The 22500-nt window shown below is 42.2% G+C and overlaps 1 protein-coding gene across 1 annotated transcript in view; it reads right to left on the reverse strand.

Moving 5' to 3' along the window:
* Positions 1 to 22500, reverse strand: part of ADAM17 (ADAM metallopeptidase domain 17) — a 38206-nt gene that overhangs the window by 15298 nt on the left and 408 nt on the right. The window contains exons 2-12 of the mRNA XM_032213472.1: positions 19896 to 20028; positions 18078 to 18211; positions 16776 to 16867; positions 14741 to 14909; positions 12197 to 12327; positions 10143 to 10232; positions 8157 to 8270; positions 6861 to 7005; positions 5999 to 6087; positions 1946 to 2098; positions 796 to 995 (exon numbers count right to left, since the gene is read on the reverse strand). Coding sequence (XP_032069363.1) covers positions 796 to 995; positions 1946 to 2098; positions 5999 to 6087; positions 6861 to 7005; positions 8157 to 8270; positions 10143 to 10232; positions 12197 to 12327; positions 14741 to 14909; positions 16776 to 16867; positions 18078 to 18211; positions 19896 to 20028 — 1450 coding nt within the window. The remainder of the gene's footprint in view (positions 1 to 795; positions 996 to 1945; positions 2099 to 5998; positions 6088 to 6860; positions 7006 to 8156; positions 8271 to 10142; positions 10233 to 12196; positions 12328 to 14740; positions 14910 to 16775; positions 16868 to 18077; positions 18212 to 19895; positions 20029 to 22500) is intronic.

Here is a 22500-nt window from a genome sequence, read left to right on the forward strand (position 1 = left end):
GCTACGGGAGTCTGAATGGGGAAGACTGGTTACCGATTGGTCTCCGGATACGCTTCAAGGTGCTAGTCGTCACTTATAAAGCCGTTCATGGTATTGGACCTGGGTACTTGAGAGACCGCCTGCTGCCAATTACCTCCCAAAGACCCATTAGATCACACAGATTAGGCCTCCTCCGGGTTCCGTCTACTAGCCAATGTCATCTGGCCACTAACCGGGGGAGGGGGAGGGCCTTCTCTGTAGCAGCTCCGGCCCTTTGGAACGAGCTCCCCGCAGAGATTCGGACCCTCACCTCTCTCCAGGCCTTCCGAAAAGCCGTTAAAACCTGGCTGTGTCGGCAGGCCTGGGATCGATGAGTTCCCTTCCCCTCTCGAATCGTGTGGCTGTTGGTTGTTTTAAATTCCCTGTACTTTTTGTTGTAGTTTTTGTGTTTCCGTTTCCCTTCCCCTCCCTTGGGTTTGTGCGCCGCCCTGAGTCCCGCTGGGAATAGGGCGGCATATAAATAAAATGAACCTCGAACCTCGACCAGGTTCCAACTCACCCCACATTTTAAGCCCCCTCCCATGTGTACTAATTTTCTCAGTGGGGTTCTACTGCCATGCAAAGAATTGGTGCGCATAAATGGGAGAATATTTTCTGGAATTGCAACTCCTGTTCGAAGAACTGGCGTTTGTTGACTTTAATATAGGAAAACAAAGACTCAAGTGACACAAAGACGCACACACACACCCCACCACCTTCCTTTTTGTTCCTTCGGTAGCCAATTGCTTTCTTTTATTCAGTTTGCTACTGCCTCACCTGCATTTTGCGCCTGGCTTGAGCTTGCAGTCGGATGTGCAACACGGATCGCTCTGAAGGTGCAAGAGGCCAGGATCACATTCCTCCCCTTCGTCCACCCTGGAATTGCCACACACTTTGTTGGTCCGTTCTTTGAAGCATTCTGGGGCTTTAGTCTGTATGGTCTGAAGAATGGATGCCTTGCTGCAGTTCGAAAACATCTAAAAACGTTACAGGAAAGCGTGGAAAACAATAGCTGTAAAATGCTGTAAATTTGCAAAATGTGGGTAGTTGCAAACTTTGGTATAAAAATTAACCCACTTGAGGCCTCTGTCAGCCCCCCCACTCATTACATAATCAATTAGATCCATTAACTCAGGATCTCTTGTTACAGTTCAGAACCAGAGTAGGTATTTCTAGCATCCATCTTGATTTCTATTGCTTTATTCCCGATTTTACATTTTCCCTTCTTTCCTTTCCAAGGTGGCGCAGTGGTTAAATGCAGCACTGCAGGCTACTTCAGCTGACTGCAGTTCTGCAGTTCAGCGGTTCAAATCTCACCGGTTCAGGGTTGACTCAGCCTTCCATCCTTCCGAGGTGGGTGAAATGAGGACCCTGATTGTTGTTGGGGGCAATATGCTGACTCTGTAAACCGCTTAGAGAGGGCTGAAAGCCCTATGAAGCGGTATATGAGTCTAACTGCTATTGCTGTTGCTATTGCTATTGCTTTCTTTTGATACCCTTTTTCAAACCAGTCCGTATTTTAAAAAATGCAATGAAACACTGTAATATTGTGGAATACTCTGTGGAACCAGCTACCCCCAGAGGTCCGGACCTTGCCCACTCTCATGGCCTTCAGAAAAGCTGTTAAAACCTGGCTGTTCTGGCAGGCCTGGGGCTGTTGACCTTATTGTTAAGGTCCAGCCCCGATTAGAAATGTATGCGTGTCGGGAATTTTAAATTATTCTTTTATTTTGCTTTTCTTTTCTCTCTCTCTATGTAAGCCTCCGGGATTGGGCGGCCTAGAAATTTAACAAACAAACAAATAAATAAATAAATATTTGCAATGGTAAATTAAACTGAAGTATAAAATTTAAAAGATCTTTCCCCCCATAAGGAGACATGATTTATACATGGAACAACGTGGAGATTAAAAAAAAAACCCAAACACCTTGTTGTTTTCATGGTCCCCGCTGACAGCAATAGGGTACATAACGTATTTTCCTCCTTGATCTTCGGTGGGAGCGCATTGTGGCATGCTATCAGGATCGTGCTCTGCTCCAAAATTATGTCCCAACTCATGAGTAGTAACTAAGTCAGCTTCCTGTTCAATGGAAACAAAATGATGATGTTACCTAGTTGTGTAATGAAACGCTTGCAAGCAAAACCAAGCTCAGAGAGCACCAAGGAATCAACAAACTAAACTCTTCAAAGTTAAACCCCAGAAGCAAAGAGGTATCTGTACTGTAAATGGATAATGCTAATCAGTTAGAATCCCTTGCAGCCTTAGAAGCACCCTACGAAATTGTTGTGACTCAGCAGATGTTTGCTGTGAGTTGAGTCGGGATGCAAGATTAACAATGCAGCTGGGGTTCGTTAGTGTCGTCTTTTGGAGATAAAAGGACGGATGGTGTCACGCCCTGGTTGCAGAAGTCAACGTTCGTCATTCGTTTATGGAGAATTCAGTTCCAATCCTGTTTGAGTTTGTGAGACACTTGGATAAGTGATTTTGCTTCTTGAAAACTTGGTGCTGTAAGAGTTTTGTTTCTGCATTCTGTTATCTTCTTGCCAGAGACTTTATTTATGTTTATTTTGGGCTCGCAGCCAGTCTGAGCCGAGGACTGATAAAGTTATTTCCTTTTAAGTCTGTCTGCCTGTCGTCTTTGAACGAGTGAAGGAGAGGGGACAGAACACGAAACACAGAACGTGTCACAGAGATCCAAAAAACCCCTTAAGACAAGCAATTATACCACACGTCGGTGCAACAGAAAGCATAACCAACTCAAGCAGAAAACATAAAAACCTTAAAAACCTAAAGAAGGACTAAACAAGGACTATCCTCTCAGCAGACAACAGGCAGAGGTGGTGTTCAGCCAATTCGGACCGGTTCCCCTGAACCCGTAGCAGAAATCATGGGTGGGCTCGCCCACCTTGTGCCAGCTCTATGCTGTCCTATTTAGGCACGTTTTTGAGGCCGGGTATGTGCATGTAAGGCACACACGCGATCAAAGCCCATGCGTGGAAGCGGGCCCGTGTTAAACCAGTGGTAACAAAATGTGAAACCCACTGCTGACAACATGGTTGTTGCCTTTCTTGATTAGGTCATTAAAAATCCAAAGAATTACTCGGGGACAAAGAAATCTACATTCCAGTAAATATCAACCTAATAATAGAAACTGGACAATGTGATCAAGAGAACCCATCATGACCTAATCAAGAAAGGTCAAATTGTTAAAAAAAAAAACAGTGGAAGATGAAAAACTGTGGACCTGTTCTGCCATGATTCTGTGGACACCCAAAATACATAAGCCCAGCATACCTCTTTGTTCTGACCCCCACCTTGTCCGTTCAGAAACGAAGGCCAAACAAAACGTTCAAAGGAATGTTTTTATCAGTCCCGGCTCTTGCTGGCTGCGAGCCCAAAATAAACACAGATAAATGCTCTGGCAAAAGTCCTAACTCATAAACTGCTACGAAACAGGATTATATAAATCAAGTCACTTATCCAAGTGCTTTTCTCAATGGAAAACAGGATTATATCAATCAAGTCACTTATCCAAGTGCTTTTCTCGATGGTTACACATGAACGGAGAACGATGACTAGCACAGAAACGGAACGTTGACTTCTGCAACCGGGGCGTGGCACCATCAGTCTTTTATCCACAGGAGGAGATCCTAACGAGCAACAGCTGCTCGTTATCATCTCCTGTGAGTCCTCAATTGGTCGGTCAGCCCTTCTCCTGCATGCATCCCGAAACAACTCACAGGAGGTTTCTGTGTCAGCCTCTCTCACTGATCCAAGGCTCAGTCATTACCTGGGGACTAACTAGTCTCTCTGAACCCTGCTCGGAGTCAGAACCCTGTCCAGGGCCCTCCGCCTCCTCCAGGCCTGACTCATAGGGCCCCTCGCTGTCAGAGTCTGATAGCAGCTCCAAAGACTCTGCCGAGCCACAACACCTCTTCATCTAGCTCTATCATTACTAAAGAGGTCAACTACAACATAGCCAAAAACCCCTAGAACAAGCTTGTACATCTCACAGAGGGTAGCGAATATTCCATCAACCCCTCACTACAGAGAGTTAAAGACCTAAAAATAGAAGAAGATGCAAATACGGAAATATCTAGAATCGTAAGCCTCATTACCTCATTTCTGTTGAATGGAAAAATCAGAGGAGGAACACCCGTGGGATCACCACTCTGATGACTCACTGCTCAGACTGTAATGCAAGGTCTAGAAATGTACAGCACTCCCACATTTATTTGTCACATTAAAAAATGAACTAGAGAAGATACATGTACCGAACAACAGCATTTTCCAATGACTACAAATTCACAAGGGAAGCAAACAACAACACACGGCTTTTCCTGGCTATCCTCATCAGCAAAGGAAACAACAGCAAATTAGAAATGCAGATCTTCATGGTATTGGACCTGGGTACTTGAGAGACCGCCTGCTGCCAATTACCTCCCCATAGACCCGTTAGATCACACAGGGTCGGCCTCCTCCGGGTTCCGTCCACCAGCCAATGCCACCTGGCTACCACCCGGGGGAGGGCCTTCTCTGTAGCAGCTCCGGCCCTTTGGAATGAACTCCCCGCGGAGATTCGGACCCTCACCTCTCTCCAGGCCTTCCGGAAAGCCGTCAAAACCTGGCTGTGCCGGCAGGCCTGGGGTTGATGAGTTCCCCTCCCCTCTCGACTTGTATGGCTGTATGATTCTTGTTTATTTTAATTATGTGTATTGTGTTTATGTCCCCTTTCCCCCTTCTGAGTTGTTCGCCGCCCTGAGTCTCTCCCGGAGAAGGGCGGCATACAAATAAACTAAATCTCAAATCTCAATCTCAAATCTCAAGATCTAACTAACCCACACCAACCAAGTTCTCCATGAACCAAGTAACAATCCAACCTCACACAAGAGGAGCTGGGTGAGAACATTATTCAGACAAGTACAAACACACTGCGGCAATCCTGAACCCCAGAAAAAAGAAGCAGCCCCCCCCTATACAAAAACTCCCCATAAAATGGATACCCATGCAACTTTAGCAAAAAGTGCCTGACCAGTCGAGACACTACAGCATAACCAACACAAGCTATGAAAAGAACACAGCAATGTATCAAAAATATCTCACAAATGATCAGCAGATTATTACAACCATCTGGCATCATTGTAGGACACTACAAAGTCCTTTATAACAGTCACTATGCAAGACAGGCAGGCGGAAGACTAGCAGAGTGCAATCCATGAAAACCAACTACCTTGTTTTCCCGAAAATAAGACCTCCCTGGATAATAAGCCCAGTCGGGCTTTTGGGTGCATGCGCTAAAATAAGCCCTCCCTGAAAATATTGCAACACAGCAGCAGCCATGAGGTGATTATGCTCACCACCTCCTGCAGCTCAAAACTAATAAGACCTCCCTGAAAATAAGGCCAAGTGCTTATTTCGGCAGTCAAAAGAAAATAAGACCCTGTCTTATTTTCGGGGAAAACACGGGTATCAGTCAGAATACATTCCTTATTCTCAGAAGACATGGACAGACTCGTAGTGTTGAGTGGGAAACTGTAGGCATCCTAGACCCAAAAGAAAACAAGTCCCTGCGGATTTTACTCCACTAGTCCCTCACAATTGCCTCTTGAAAACCTTGGTGCGTTTTACACTCCGGTGCATCTTATACCCCGGTGCATCTTATACTCCTAAAAATACGGTACTTAATTGTTATACTCTGATCCAACAAAATGTAATTGACAGTGAATATAATCACAATTAAGATTTTAAGCACCAAATTGGGCAAAAATGTGCAAATTAGAAGAAAGGGGACCTGGTTCCAAATGCTCAGAAGGGTTTTGACCACAGTTAAGTCAGCCCGACCCCTTTTCCCCAGTTTAGCAGCTCGGTCACCATAGTTGGTAGGAAAGATCATCTTCAACAGCAAGCATCAACAGAAAATTAGCACAGAAAAACAATTATTACTGATTTCCTTAAAATGGTATCCATAATTTGCAATACCTTGGTAAGGATCGTTTTGCCATAGTTCTTTGTGCTGGTTAAGCCACTGTTAAGATAGACAGCTTTTCCTGGTATCGAATTAGAATAAGCTAGGAAAGAGAAGATAAGAATATCAAGATTCATCCGACACTGCTAGACCATTGTGGATTCACAATTTTAGGAACACATCTTGATAAATCTCTTTGACTGATGCTTCTCTCAATTGTGCTTTCTCACCAGGGAAGGGAACGAATGTACACTGGAGGGTTCCTAGCTTGCAAACATGCCACTCTTCGTTGACGGTGTTTTAGGAGTTAATGCTTAATACCTATTTAAATCTGAAGAAACTAGATATTCTGGAAAGTTCAAGTCTCTTTTCAGCTTTGAGACTTTTAACAGAAAGCCTTTTGACACGTGTTTCTGTCCTGCCTGAACTTGCATGAAGTTAATGCTAGAAAATAACTCACTACCTTTTACCATACATTTTATTCCCAATAATGCCTTTTGGCCCGTAAACCTGAAAAATGAAAATGATGGGAAAATATAATCTAGTGCATGTTTGGACACATCTTCCCGGAAAAAATTAAGCAGGGGCAATAAGAAATTGAGATAGCAGGTAGCATTCAAATAAAGCAATGCTTGTGGGATGAGTTTATGTTTCCCATGACAGTCACTTTGTAAACAAGCAAGTCCATCTCCAGGCAGGGATTTTGTGCAAGTGCCAGAACACAGCCTCAAACATTTCAAATGTTCCTCTGCTATAGGTCCCCAGCAAAACTTAACTGTTTTGTTGGGGACCTATAGATACATACTTTTTTTTCCTTCAGACATTTACATTCATTTCTTACAAGAAAAAACAAACACAAAGTAGAAAGAGATTTACCTTTTGGACAGATGCCACCATGACTGTTTGGTTTTTGAGATGCCACGTAAGCTAATCCGAGGGTACCCATATCAAAATCTTGGTATGTAAACAGATGAGCAAGGCACACTGTAGCTGCTTTTTCAGCTATGTCATAACTAAATTGCTTGGGGGGGGGAGACAAATAAAACAAAACACTTTTTAGTTTAGAGATGCTTGTTCAATAAATTAGGAAAGGAGAACAATAAATAAGAGATTCCACTTCTAGCATCACCAAACAACACTTTTCTCTGATCCATTTTCCCTGCCCAAGACAGTTAGCAATAGCAGTTAGACTTATATACCGCTTCATAGGGCTTTCAGCCCTCTCTAAGCGGTTTACAGAGTCAGCATATCGCCCCCACAGTCTGGGTCCTCATTTCACCCACCTCGGAAGGATGGAAGGCTGAGTCAACCTTGAGCCGGTGAGATTAGAACCGCCGAACTGCAGCTAACAGTCAGCTGAAGTGGCCTGCAGTGCTGCACTCTAACCACTGCGCCACCTCGGCTCTTAATATTTTGCCTGATATTGTTTTTCTGTCATAATTTACTCAGGATCACATAGTGAAGCGTTCCAGAAAGGAAGGAAACACCCCCTAATAGAAATTCTGCATAATGAGGATTGAAAAATAGTTGATATACTTGATAAAGCACGCTGCATCAACATTTCTGCCACAGTCCTGTGTTTAGGCTAAGATAAAGGTTCCCCTTGCACATATGTGCTAGTCGTTCCCGACCCTAGGGGGCGGTGCTCATCTCTGTTTCAAAGCCGAAGAGCTGGCACTGTCCCAAGACATCTCATGGCCAGCATGACTAAACACCGAAGGTGCATGGAACGCTGTTACCTTCCCACCAAAGGTGGCCCCTATTTTTCTACTTGTATTTTTACATGCTTTCGAACTGCTAGGTTGGCAGAAGCTGAGTCAAGTAAGGGAAGCTCACTCTGTTATCACCCTAGGGATTTGAACCACTGAACTGCCGATCTTTCTGATCGACAGGCTCAGTGTCTTAGCCACCGCGTCCCTTCTGAGAGCTTAGATAAGCCTTTAGTTTACTTTAAATCATGAGCCATATTTTTAAAGCTATTTCCTTTGTGTTTTAAAAAAATGTTTTTATGATGCAATGTTATATATTTATTCCTGAACTATTCAGTTATCAACTTCCTTAAAATATGTTGCAATTTGGAGATCCCCCCGCCCAATCTTAAGTGAGTCAAGAAAGAAATTATTTATACCTAAATTTATCATTTAAAATGCACGCGCTCACACAAAAACCTACCTCTAGCAGCTGCTTGACTTCCCAGGCATCCTTCTCTTCATCAGGCTGACTTTTGGCCATGTTATAGTGTTTTTGTTTAGGAAGTACATCCTCTGGCTCACTATGAACAATAATCTTTATTAAACAGAAATAAAATATTTAGAAGCGTTGTAAAAACAGAAAAGGGGTTCAAAATAGTGCTTCAGCTTTTTAGTAATGAGAAAATACAATTATTCATTAGCAAAGGCTCATAGCAATTCATATTCTTAAAATTACCGTATTTTTCGGAGTATAAGGTGCACCTTTTGCCCTCAAAAAAGAGACTGAAAATCTGGGTGCATCTTATACACTGAATACAGCATTTTTCCCCTCCCGAAACCCTGCCCCCTTCAGAGAGCTCCTGGGGGCTGGGGAGGGCAGAAATGAGCAAAAAAACAGGCTGTTTTTTGCTCATTTTGGGGGGGGGGTCATCCCCCAGGAGCACTCTACAAGCCTCCTAAAGGCTATCCATGCCCCTTTTTTAAAAAAAAAAACCAGGCCCATTTTCACAAAAAGCGGGCCGTTTTTGAGAGGTTTGCAGAGTGTAAACAAATTTTTTTTAATTTGCCTCTTCAAAACCGTGGTGCGTCTTATACTCTGAAAAATACGGTATGTTACTTTTTCCCCCCCCAGCAAGCTTTCACTCAAACAGAAAGTTTCTAAAATAATTCATCTGGTGAAAGAAAACATATTTCTGTTTCTTGGGTAAAATAAGCAAATCCAAACAAATTCAGCATAGCAAGCCCAGATCAAGCTTTTAAATTTCAGTAGCTTAATAGTAGCTTAATCTCCTTAATTCTAAACTTGGTAAATAAAATACTTTTAGAAGGTTGAATAGAATTTGCAACTATATCCAGTAAGACTGATTTTAGAGAGAAAACATTCTTGGGAGTAACAGTGGCAAGGAAATAATCAGGATATTGCCAGGCATATGCTACCTTTATTATTTTATAAGGGGAAACAATTGTTTTTTTACGTATCAAATATTGAATATCTGGTCAGGATTTCTCCTCGCAATGAAAACATGGATTAGTAACCCTGCTCTTTACCATCTTTATTACTAAAAAGAAATGTATTTGATGCAGAACTTTTAATATGAAACAGCATAATTCACTGAGGCAAATGCACTCATTATTTCACACAAATATAGACAGCGCTATAAACAACAAGAGAGTTCCAAAATTAAAACTCTAACTAAATTAGAACAGGATACCAAAAGAGAAAAGTTTTTCCTGGCTAGAGTTTCCCAATTTAAGCAAGAGAGGGTGGACGTATTAGCAAAGACAACTGTAATGAGTTTTCCCTTCATGATTACTGCTGTAGCCAATTTTTTTTTCTGTCTGAAATACTCACAGCTCTGTTGTAATATCCTCTCACATGGCTTTGTCTCCACTAAATATGAAGATTTGGAAAAACATGATAAAACAAACATTGTTGAATTTTGGGGAGATATTACAGCAGAGGTAGAACGTCCTCTTCACATGGCAAGCTCTAATTTTAATTTTTCTAATTTATTGTAGGGAAGTAATTTATGCTTACTCTTACTCTCTTATTGTTTATGCTGTGTATTTTTTAAAACAACTAATGCTTTTCTTTAATAACTTAACATGTACATTTAAAGTTTAGGAAAGTTTTGTGAATAGGTTTTTAAAGTAAGTAGAAGCACCAATGGTTTTTTTTTTAAAGTATATACCAAGAAAGTTTTTCCTCATTAATAATGCCTGTGGCTGCCTCTCTTCTTGTTGTGTTAAGTTACTACCTGGCTACTTCCTCTATCTGCATTTCTATTAGAAAGAAAAAAGGGGAAGGAGAACAAGAAAGAAATATAACCTTCAGGATCATCATTATTCATCGCATGGTTTACGTGTATCACACAGTACAGTTAAATTATAGAATAAAATATGGAATTGAATGCACTCTGGTGTCCAGAAAAAATGTTCCCGTTTCTTCTGGGAGGTGTTTTAATACCTGCTCTATCTGTATGCCATATCCTTTGAACTGGGCGTTGTCCCACGAGGTATTGCGATAGATGTCATCCACTCTGTCTATTAATTCAATCTAAGTGCAGAACGGAAAACAAGGGGTTCCAGTCAACCCATGTCATTAGAACCTAACACTGTGGGCTGTTTATACATAAATGCACGTTCTGCTGTGCATGAGAAGGGAATAATAGCATTCTACTTATTTAAATCATTGAATTTGTATTACAATTACAATTGTATGCCAATTACCTCCACTAGACCGATTAGATCCCACAGATTAGGCCTCCTCCGAATTCCATCCGCCGGCCAGTGTCGACTGGCGACTACCCGGAGGAGAGCCTTCTCTGTGGCTGCTCCGACCCTCTGGAACGAACTCCCCGTGGAGATTCGAACCCTCACCACCCTCCAGGCCTTCCGCAAAGCCCTTAAAACCTGGCTGTTCCGACAGGCCTGGGGCTAAAGAGCTGTTGCCCCCCCCCCCCTCGAATGGTATGACTGTTGTGTGTTTTAAATTATGTATTGTTTTGTGTCGTTTTAATTTTTGTTTGTATCCCCCTTCCCTGGTTTGAGTTGTGAGCCGCCCTGAGTCCCCTTCGGGGGAAAAGGGCAGCATATAAATATAATAAACAACAACAACAACAACAACACTAATCAAGCAGGATTTCAAAGCAGCATTCATATATGAAAGCCCAGTTTGGTGTCATGATGAAGGTGTTGGCCCAAAACCAAGAGACTTTATGAATCCTAGGCCTCCCTTATAAAAATCGCCGGGTGATGATGGGACTCATTGCTGTGGTGGGAAAAAGAGGAGGCAGGAGTATTAGTATGGTTGCTGCCATCAGTAGTATTTAAAAACTGTGAAATAAAATAAAATAATAATACTGTTCCTTCCTCGTCATTTTTCCATGGCACGACAAAACCGCGGTCCACTAAAGCGCGCCCGATTAAAGCGAGTCGCTGACATCATCAACAGGGCGACAACAGCGACCGCGGAGAAAAAAGGGCGCTTTAAAAAGCGCTTTGAAAGCAAGCCGATTCACGTTAAGGTAAGGGTTAGGTTTAGGGTTAGGTTAAGGGTTAGGGTTAGGTTTAGGGTTAGGTTAAGCATTAGGGTTAGGTTTAGGGTTAGGTGAAGGGTTAGCGTTAGGTTTAGCATCAGGTTAAGGGTTAGGTTTAGGGTTAGGTTAAGGGTTAGCGTTAGGGTTAGCATTAGGTTAAGGGTTAGGTTTCGGGTTAGGTTTAGGGTTAGGTTTCGGGTTAGGTTTCGGGGGGTTAGGTTTAGGTGTTAATTTTAGCTTTAGCGCTCACAGCGTGCTTTTTTCATCACGCTGTGATGACGTCAGGTACGCGGTTTCGTCGAGCGCGCTTTAGTCGAACACGGTTTTGTGGTGGAACCCATTTTTCTCCATAAAAATGGAGGTACGTTGGACTAAAGAACGTAATTGGCACGAACTCACAAACAGGTGAGATTGTGCCATTTACAATAAACTTACAGGTTCTTTTGACCACAATTGTGCCCAAAATTTATGTTGTTAAGTGAGGCAGTTAAGTTAATCTTGCCCCATTTTACGACCTTTTCTTGCCACAGTTGTTAAGTGAATCGCTGTAGTTCTTAAGTTAGTAACAGGGTTGTTAAGTGAATCTGGCTTCCCCAGAAGGTCGCAAAAGTAGATCACATGACCCTTGAATGCTGAAAATATGAGTCAGTTGCCAAGGATCTGAACTCTGATAATGGGACCATGGGGATGCTGCCACGGTCGCAAGTGTGAAAAGCAGTCGTAAGTCACATTCTTCAGTGTAACTTTGTAGCTTTGTTGTAACTTCGAATGGTCGCTAAATGAACTGTTGTAAGTTAGGGACTATCTGTATGCTAATACTGTCTATTCCAAGCATTTTTCAAATGTACATCCTTAATCATATCTACTGAATACTACTTAAATATTTAGTTATACCCTCTTACTCAATCTCGCCAAATCTTAAAGGTAGCAAAATAATTGGGCATACTTTATCAGCCAACTGACAGCAGATAATTCCACTTACTAAGTAATTAATGGTAGTACTTTCTTCCCCACGGCCCATATTCTTAAAGAAACGATGATCTGCCACCACTAACATCTTGCAAGTATTTTTCAAGGGGTCTGGAATAGCTCTTCTCCTCCGAGGAACATTTTCTATCATGATAATTGGAATATCATCAGGTAACGTATTTACAGCTATTGTATCAAGAATTTCCATAACATGGGAACATGTTAATCATAACATTATCTGTCTGTTCAGCGCAAGTAAAACAGAAAAACTTAGGGAATTGCAGAAATTGCTTACGGTTATTTATTCATTTGTTAATCCCACATTTGTTAAACCCACATTTTTAAAGAATCAAGTGGGCTTACAAGACAACTTCCTTCAATTTTATTTCCACGGTCATAATTGGGTGACTTATGCAGAGAATGAGACTGTGAAAAGAGCGATTATTTTAAAAGTGTTTTTCTCTCTCCTCCCCCTCCCCCCCCCCCCCCAAATCCCATACAGTAAGGAAAGCACAGAAGCAGGAATTCAGCAGGTTCTGGAGAACTGGCAGTGGAAATTTTGAGTAGTTCGGAGAACCGGCAAATACCACCTCTGGCTGGCCCCAGAGTGGGGTGGGAATGGGGATTTTGCAGTATCCTTCCCCGTCACGCCCACAGAACTGGTAGTAAAAAAAATTGAATTTCACCACTGCTTTATACTATATAGTATCAGCCTTGTTAACTCTCAAGACTTTTTTTCCACCATGTATTCTAAATGGTCTGTGATTAATGTGTCTGTATAGCATATGTATAGGTATAGATACACACACACATATATACACACCAGTGGTGGGTTTCAAAAAATTGTAAAACCTCTTCTGTGGGTGGGGCCTGCTTTGTGGGAGTGGCTTGCCAGCCATGTGACTGGTTGGGAGTGACTTGTCAGCCATGTGACTGGGTGGGCATGGCCAACTTGTAAAATGTGGTAAAACGCACTTAACAACACTCTTGCTTAGCAACCAAAATGTTGGCTCAGAAATGCTGACGTTTGAAGCACGCAAGTCTTAAAGCTGTCAAGTTACAAGACCCTTGCACCCCTAACCCTTTAGAAAAAAAAACCCTCAGGGGTGTTCAAACGTGACACCTTTAAGACTTGTGGATTTCAACTCCCAGAATTCCTCTCCAGTCATGTTGGCTCAGGAACTCTGGCAATGAAGTGTGCAAGTCTTAAAGCTGTCAAGTTACAAGACCCTCGCACCCCTAACCCTTTAGAAAAAAAACCCCTCAGGGGTGTTCAAACGTGACACTTTTAAGACTTGTGGACTTCAACTCCCAGAATTCCTCCACTTGCTCTTCATCTTGATGATGTGCGGACGGGCGGGGGGGAGGGAGCTGGAACCAGTTCTAAATGGCACAGTAGATTTGTAGAACTCCTTCTATAGAAGAGCTTAGAACTGGCAGGAACCCACCCCTGATACACACACACTTATACATACGTACACATTTTATTTTGAAAGTGGTCATCAGAGTTTCATTTTTTAATGTGTGCCAGTGTGTTCACAGAAAAAAGTGAGAATAAAGGTTATCTTATCTAAGTATCCCGGGCTATAGCCTGTAGCCCGGATTCCCAGTAAGATAATGGACTACTTCCAACTCACTTACTTTTGTGGGATGGCAAGTGATTCCGGAACCATAAAACTCACTCAGCTCCCTTCTCTCCAGCTCCCCGCACCAGCCTTTCAACCTCTTGTGTCCAGCCACTGACTGAAGCAGAAGGTCATCACCTCACATTGCTGCTTCCTTTTCAACCTTTTTCACTAGCTTCTCCATTTTTGACACACGGCTAAAGTTGCGCCATCTTCGTAAATCTCTCCATAAAGGCAGCACAACTTTAGCCATGGGTAAGAAACAATGGCCTCTGAGGTGGTGAGGGCAAGGGGGCTGCCAAGCACCCAAATTTTGATCAGATGGTGATGGGCATGCTGCAATAACCATAACAAGGACATGGGCTATAAGTCCATTCTTTACCCCTATTGTAATTTTGAACAGTTGGTGAACAAATGGTTGTAACTTGAGGATTACCTGTACTCGTGACCCGTCAAAAGCGCGTTCCACAAAAGCGCGGTCGACGAAATCGCGTATGTGACGTCATCACAACGCGATGAAAAAGATCGAAAAATTGAAATAAAAATTAAATTACAGCAAGCCGATTCACATAAAGGTCAGGGTTAGGTTAAGCGTTAGGGTTAGGTTAAGGGTTAGGGTTAGAGCGTTAGTGTTACGTTTAGCGTTAGGTTAAGGGTTAGCGTTAGGTTTTTTGTTACGTTAAGGGTTAGGTTTAGGGTTAGGTTAAGGGTTAGGTTTAGGGTTAGGTTTGGGGGGGTTAGGGTAAGGTTTTCGCTTTATTTTTACATTTTTCGATCTTTTTCGTCGCGCTGTGATGACGTCACATACGCGCTTTCATCGACCGCGATTTTGTTGTCTGCGGTTTTGTGGTGGAACCACCTGTACTCCCTATGCTGTTACAGAAGAATCTTACATAATTTTGAAAAGATACTGCAAATAATTGGATGCTTACCTTTAGTTACATGATTATCCTTGAGCCCTCCTCCCCAAAGACTCTCTTCTTCTAGTTTGACATAACCACATATTTTGGGGGATTGCAATCGTGAGATATCCTTAATATCTTCAGATTTATATATCAAAAGCCTTCCATCTTCTGTGTTGTTGAGAAATCTCCATAAGGGCTAGAATAGAAAAATAGTATCACAGAAATCTTTTTTAGGTCTGCTCAAAAATAAGCTACACTAAGTTCAACAGAACACATTTTAAGTAAATTCAGCTTAAGTGGAGCAACTTAGCAAAAATTGTCAGTTCAGAAGTCTGAAGAACTAAATACGCTAAACCTTAATATTCTTCAAAATAATTATTTATGATTGTGATGTATATCTAATTCTGTTCCAAAACACCTTATGGAGCTTTGTAAGTATACAATAGATTGGAGTTTTTTTCACATGAGGTAAAATTATCTACTAGTTAAGATAGCTAATACCCTATCCATTCTCTTTAAAAGAGATTGCCAAAATCATGAATTTAAAAATAATGCTACATTTTAAAATAAATAGCTCCATTCGATGTGAACCTTGATGAGTTTCAACATAATTTCATTATATTTATTAGAATTACTATTAGTACTGAGCCAGGATTTAGGCCATATACTATTCCTACTCATTCCAACATCCACTTTACGAGAAATTTGTTAACTTATCACTTCAGTTTTACACTAACTACACTTTTATGCTTTATCCAAACCTAAACAAACTATAATTTGTTTTTCTGGGCAAAAGTTCACAAAGGCAAAAAATAAAATGGCACAGGTGCAATTATAAGAACCGAGGAAACCGTTTCTTAGACTGTTTTGCAAAATATTTGAAAAACACTGAGAATTACAATGAGAGAAAGGAAGTTATTACATGGAACTATGGATAAAAAAATTGACTGGACCTTAAATATAGAAGATGCTCAAAAAGGTTGCTAACTGGAAAACGGATAGTCCTCAAGTTATGACCATAATGGAGGCTGCCCATTATGGCTGTTAATTACAGCAGTCGTAAAACCATTTTAAACACCCATGGTGGCGCAGTGGTTACAATGCAGTACTGCAAGCAAATTCTGTCCACAGCCAGGAGTTTGATCTTGACTGGCTCAAGGCTGACTTAGCTTTCCATTCTTCAGGTCAGCAAAGTGAGGAGTCAGATTGTTGGGGGCAATATGGTGGCATTTGTAAACCGTTCAGAAAGTGTTGTAGCACACCATGGAGTTAATATATAAGTTTAAGTGCTATAGCTTTTTTTCTAGTTTTTTTGCAGCAGTGGTCACTAAGTGAGCATTGAGGTCACGAAGTGAACTGAAAGTATTTGCGGTTCTCAGCAAAACTGGCTTGAAATGCAGCCACGTGAGCACAGGACGCTACAAGCAATCATGAATGTTGGAAAGAACCTGAAGTTCAGTCATGTGACCACAGGCATCAGGGAGGTGGCTGTCAATCAAAACTTTGGATCTGGATCATATGTCCCCTTTTCCAGGTAGCTTGCAGGTTAAAACAAATTTATGGCCGTTTTTAAACAAATATTTTCTAAGCCAGGGGTGTCAAATTCAAAGTCTGTGGGCTGGATCCGGCCCGCGAGATGCTTAGATCTGGCCTGCAGAACTGGCCTGGAAATATCAAAGGACCTGTCACCACAATCACCACAATGATTCTGCGAGCCAAAGTGGGACGCGGGGGACTGCGCACAGCACCCTTGTGGCCCGTTTTCAGCCGGCGGAGTGCTGCAGAAGGCCACGGGGGCCGAAAATTAGCAAGACTGATCCTATAGCAGATGAATAGTTACAGCAAGAGAGAAAACCAGAATGGTATAATGTGTTTTTGTTTTTTTTTAGATTTTGCATAAGCATCATATTCCAAAGCCAGGAAGAATTTTACCTATATGCATAATTTTCCATTCAGGCTACTTCTTGATAAAACTAGTTGTATCAAAATTTAATATTGCAATCTATTAAAAGAAAGTTAAGCAATTATTTGTCCACGTGTAGATTTTTGCAATGAGATATACCTCAACATTATATTCCTCTTCATCATCTGTGTTGATCCTCACTGTGAAATCATCTTCACCTATGTGAGCGATCACTTTGGAATTACTCTGACCTGAATATAAGGGGGGAAAATGGATCTATTAATTTAGTTCAGCAAGTTACTTTATACTGAAACATAACACATATCCTACACGAGTTATTTAAAGCCAAACATATTCGATTGCAACATGTCAGCACCCATTTGCAAAAAAAAAGTTACATATTATGAATTTGGGGTTATCTCATGAGATTCAAGGAAAATCTTTGGGGTATATTGACTGACTATATCAAAGGACATGCTCCAGGGCCGAGCTGCTGGGGGTTTCTCACGGGTTCGGGTGATCCTCTAGCTAGGATTCTGCTCAGTTTGACAAACCTCCAAATGATAAAATCTGTAGTATGTAAAATCTGTAGTACGGTTTGGCTGTTCTAATAGCAGTTCCTCGTATTCTGAGATTAATTTTCTCAAAACAGAAAGTTGTTTATGGTATTCCAGATCATGACAGTTTGTCCATTTTTTAAAAAAAATCCAATATTTTTCATATACTACTAATCCTAAAGGAAATCAACCCTGGGTATTCTTTGGAAGGGCTGCAGATCCTGCAGTTGAAGCTCAAATACTTTGGCCACCTCATGAGAAGAGAGGACTCACTGGAAAACACCCTGATGCTGAGAAAGATTGAAGGCAAAGGGAGAAGGAGACTACAGAGGATGAATGTTGAATGTTGATTTTATTTATATGCCGCCCTTTTCCCCCCGAAGGGGACTCAGGGCGTCTCACAACTCAACCAGGGAAGGGGGATACAAACAAGAATTTAAAACGACATAAAAGAAGCAATGCATAATTAAAACACAACAGTCATACCAATTCGAGACGGGGGCAACAGCTCTTTAGCCCCAGGCCTGTCGGAACAGCCAGGTTTTAAGGGCTTTGCGGAAGGCCTGGAGGGTGGTGAGGGTTCGAATCTCCACGGGGAGCTCCTTCCAGAGGGTCGGAGCAGCCACAGAGAAGGCTCTCCTCCGGGTAGTCGCCAGTCGACACTGGCCGGCGGATGGAATTCGGAGGAGGCCTAATCTGTGGGATCTAATCGGTCTAGTGGAGGTAATTGGATGAGATGTTTGCATAACGTCATTGCCACAAGGAGCGTGAATTTGGGCAAACTCCGGGAAATAGTGGAGCACACGGGAGCCTGGTGTGGTCCATGGGGCTGCGAAGAGTTGGACACATCTTAGCAACTGAACAACAATGCTAGCAAACAAGCAACTTACTTGTACGCACTTACCAACAATATGGCCTGTGAAAAATTCCTGCCATTGTACATGATACTCTCTTTCATTGCCTCGGCCATCAAGAATAAGGGCTTGGAAGTTTTTTGAAAAATGGTCTGCTGTTGACGTTAAATATAACTCAAAATGCCTGCAAAAAATTAATTTCAGATATATCTAAAACAGTTGATTTTTTTTTTTAATGCACAAAATATTAGGAATTGTTGCATACTATGGCAGTGTTGGCAACCCCTTTTTGGCACCGAGTGCCAAAACGGGAGAGGGCACGCTCAGGAGCACTGGAAAACAGAAGAGCAGCTCTCCAGCACACACACACGCAGGAGCACCAGAAACCGGAAGAGCAGCTTCCCGGTGTGTGCATGCACACGCCGAGAAGCTGAGCTTCCAGTTTCCGGCGAGCATGTATGCGCTGGTCACCTGGTCTTCCAGTTTCTGGCACGCGTGTGTTAAGACCAGCTGGCTGACGTGCGGGTGTGGGCTGGAAACTGGAAGCTCACTTCCTGCCATGGACATGCATGTCGGGAAGCTGCTCTTATGGTTTCCGGTGCTTTCGTACGTGCAAAGACCAGCTTGGTCTACATGCTACTTCCGGCATGCATGCCATAGGTTTCACAATCACGGCTCTATGGAATTGATGACAAACAGCATCAAGAATATTTACTAATATTTACTAAATAAACAAAGGATAATGATAATAAATTATATACATGAAGGATTAGAAAAGATTGGTATTAAATATTATGGATGTTTAGCTAAAACAGGATATGAGGACTTAATGTTAATGGAGGATTTTACAAATAGAATAGAATAGAATAGAATTTTATTATTTGTATGCCGCTCTTCTCCGGGAGGACTCAGGGCGGCAAACAATTCAAGGGGGAAAAAGGGGAACATAAAAAGACAAAATACAAATAATAAAAGTAAACAACAGTCGCACAGCCATACATGTCGAGAGGGGAGGGAACTCATCACCCCCAGGCCTGCCGGCAAAGCCAGGTTTTGACGGCTTTTCAGAAGGCCTGGAGAGAGGTGAGGGTCCGAATCCCTGCGGGGAGTTCATTCCAGAGGGCCGGAGCTGCCACAGAGAAGGCCCTCCCCCGGGTAATAGCCAGGTGGCATTGGCTGGTAGATGGCACCCGGAGGAGGCCAACCCTGTGAGATCTAATGGGTCTGTGGGAGGTAATTGGCAGCAGGCAGTCTCTCAAGTACATGAAATGCCAGCATGTGGTTATGTATTGAATCTTGGTATATTTAAGGATGAAGGATGTTTAAATAACTGTAGTCAAATAAAAGTGGAGGTATGATGATGTTAATATAGTAAATGCTTGAGTTAAGATATTTGAATTGATATGAATCATATTTGATGACGGTGGAAGAGATGCACAAAAGCCTTTTGTAACCAGCTGATACACTTTCTACAATATGTAAAGAAGGAGGAGTTGTATGTTTGTTTTGAAAATAAATAAATAATTTTTTTTAAAAAAAAGAATATTTACTAACAGTTTGAGCATAAACTGTTTTTCAATTTTCAAACCTGGGATAAATGTTTAAGAACATACATCAATACATTATTAAAAGAGATTTAAAGCCTTGCATATATATTTGAGCTTTAGTTGATGAAGTATCAGGCTTGCCAATACATTTACCTTGTAGGTGAAAGCCAATGACATTATAAAGGAGCCTAAAATAATTTCCTTTTCATTCCTAATAGACATAATGTTCCCTTCAATCCAGATAATACCTGATTGTAGCAATACATAAACAAGGCTGATCCACCCAGATTCTGCATTTAATTAGGAAAAAAAAAATCATACCTACGTAACGCTGAAAAACTAACAAGCTTCTCTATATGGGATTGAGGTTGGAGATCTCTTCGTCTTACTGAATGTTGTTGGATGTTGGATACTGAAAGAATATCATAGTCTGAAAGAACAGACTCCAATCTCTCTGCGGGGGAAAAAAACGTGAAGGCTTAAGCACAACAAATATAGAGTGAAGTATTGGCTTATAGCTAAATGGAACATGATACTCCTTAAAAAGGAGCATATCCAAGCATATCTTTCATTGAAGCTGCACTATATAAATCATGCCTCACTAATTTGGATTTTTGTGATTTACTTTAGAAAACTGTACCATGTTCATCACTCGTGCCCCTGAAAATGTTGAGCTTTTGTTAAGTGGAATATTGTTCCCCTTTTAATGTTTCATTTCACTCACGAGAAAGTGCCAATATGAAATGTATATGCCCATAATTACGGTATATCCTCTCCAGCGCTCTATGGAAATGACACGGAGCATAAATAAATGGTTATACTGGAAAATTGTAACAGAATCAGGAACTGAAACTCAAAACTCCACACCCCATTCCAAAGATATTTCTTAAGAGTTACAAGCAAGTGTTTCTTGTACCAGGAAAAAAATAGTACACATTTAAGATCTTTAAAAAGATCTTTCATGAGCATCTGTAGCTCTTTTGCGCCTATCCATACAGTACAGTATTGTTCAATATTTCTATTTCTATTTCTATTTATTAAATTTATAGGCTGCCCAATCCCGAAGGACTCCGGGCGGCTTACAGAAATAAGATGATGATGATGATGATGATAATAATAATAACAATAACAATAATAATACAATACAATGACAATAATAATAATACAACCTCGAGTGAAAACTCTTGATTGATGTCTGTGGTTATTATACTGTAAAAGCTTTTGGGCTCAACTGTAATCCTAAATCAATGACTAATTGTATTTCTACCCAAATCTCTACTCCATTTCTATTTGTAAAGTCATAACATGGGGGAAAGACTCATTTAACAACATAAATGTTGGGTTCGATTGGGGCCGTAAGCCGAGGAATGCCTGTATGTGGAACTGCTGGATTTTGTAGGCAATGCAATTCCAGCACTCATCCTCCTCCTACGCAAGGAGGTCTTCCTCCTTTTTTTCTTACATACTCCCTACAACCGGTTTACAACTAGGAGTAGCAACAACAGCAGCAGCCCCTCCCTGGCCAATGACCCCTCAAAAGTTCCCCAAAAGTTCTCTCTTCCCAGGCAACGTCCGGCTGATCCCCGATGTTACGTCCTGTTAGGACTCTCAAAACCAGGGGTCTCCAACCTTGGCCACTTTAAGACCTGTGGACTTCAACTCCCAGAATTCCTCAGCCAGCTTCTCCAACCTTGGCCACTTTAAGACCTGTGGACTTCAACTCCCAGAATTCCTCAGCCAGCTTCTCCAACCTTGGCCACTTTTAAGACCTGTGGACTTCAACTCCCAGAATTCCTCAGCCAGCTTCTCCAACCTGGCCACTTTTAAGACCTGTGGACTTCAACTCCCAGAATTCCTCAGCCAGCTTCTCCAACCTTGGCCACTTTTAAGACCTGTGGACTTCAACTCCCAGAATTCCTCAGCCAGCTTCTCCAACCTTGGCCACTTTTAAGACCTGTGGACTTCAACTCCCAGAATTCCTCAGCCAGCTTCTCCAACCTTGGCCACTTTTAAGACCTGTGGACTTCAACTCCCAGAATTCCTCAGCCAGCTTCTCCAACCTTGGCCACTTTAAGACCTGTGGACTTCAACTCCCAGAATTCCTCAGCCAGCTTCTCCAACCTTGGCCACTTTTAAGACCTGTGGACTTCAACTCCCAGAATTCCTCAGCCAGCTTCTCCAACCTTGGCCACTTTAAGACCTGTGGACTTCAACTCCCAGAATTCCTCAGCCAGCTTCTCCAACCTTGGCCACTTTTAAGACCTGTGGACTGCAACTCCCAGAATTCCTCAGCCAGCTTCTCCAACCTTGGCCACTTTTAAGACCTGTGGACTTCAACTCCCAGAATTCCTCAGCCAGCTTCTCCAACCTTGGCCACTTTTAAGACCTGTGGACTTCAACTCCCAGAATTCCTCAGCCAGCTTCTCCAACCTTGGCCACTTTAAGACCTGTGGACTTCAACTCCCAGAATTCCTCAGCCAGCTTCTCCAACCTTGGCCACTTTTAAGACCTGTGGACTTCAACTCCCAGAATTCCTCAGCCAGCTTCTCCAACCTTGGCCACTTTAAGACCTGTGGACTTCAACTCCCAGAATTCCTCAGCCAGCTTCTCCAACCTTGGCCACTTTTAAGACCTGTGGACTGCAACTCCCAGAATTCCTCAGCCAGCTTCTCCAACCTTGGCCACTTTTAAGACCTGTGGACTGCAACTCCCAGAATTCCTCAGCCAGCTTCTCCAACCTTGGCCACTTTTAAGACCAGCAAAGCTGGCTGAGGAATTCTGGGAGTTGAAGTCCACAGGTCTTAAAGTGGCCAAGGTTGGAGACCCCTGCTCAAAACAACCGCCACTTCAGTCGTTTCCCCGGACGTTAGAAACGATTCAGCTTCTCGACAGAAACTGCCTCACCGCCTCCCCTTACACTGCACCC

This window comes from Thamnophis elegans, chromosome 3, assembly GCF_009769535.1.
Source record: "Thamnophis elegans isolate rThaEle1 chromosome 3, rThaEle1.pri, whole genome shotgun sequence".
NCBI classification, from domain to species: domain Eukaryota; kingdom Metazoa; phylum Chordata; class Lepidosauria; order Squamata; family Colubridae; genus Thamnophis; species Thamnophis elegans.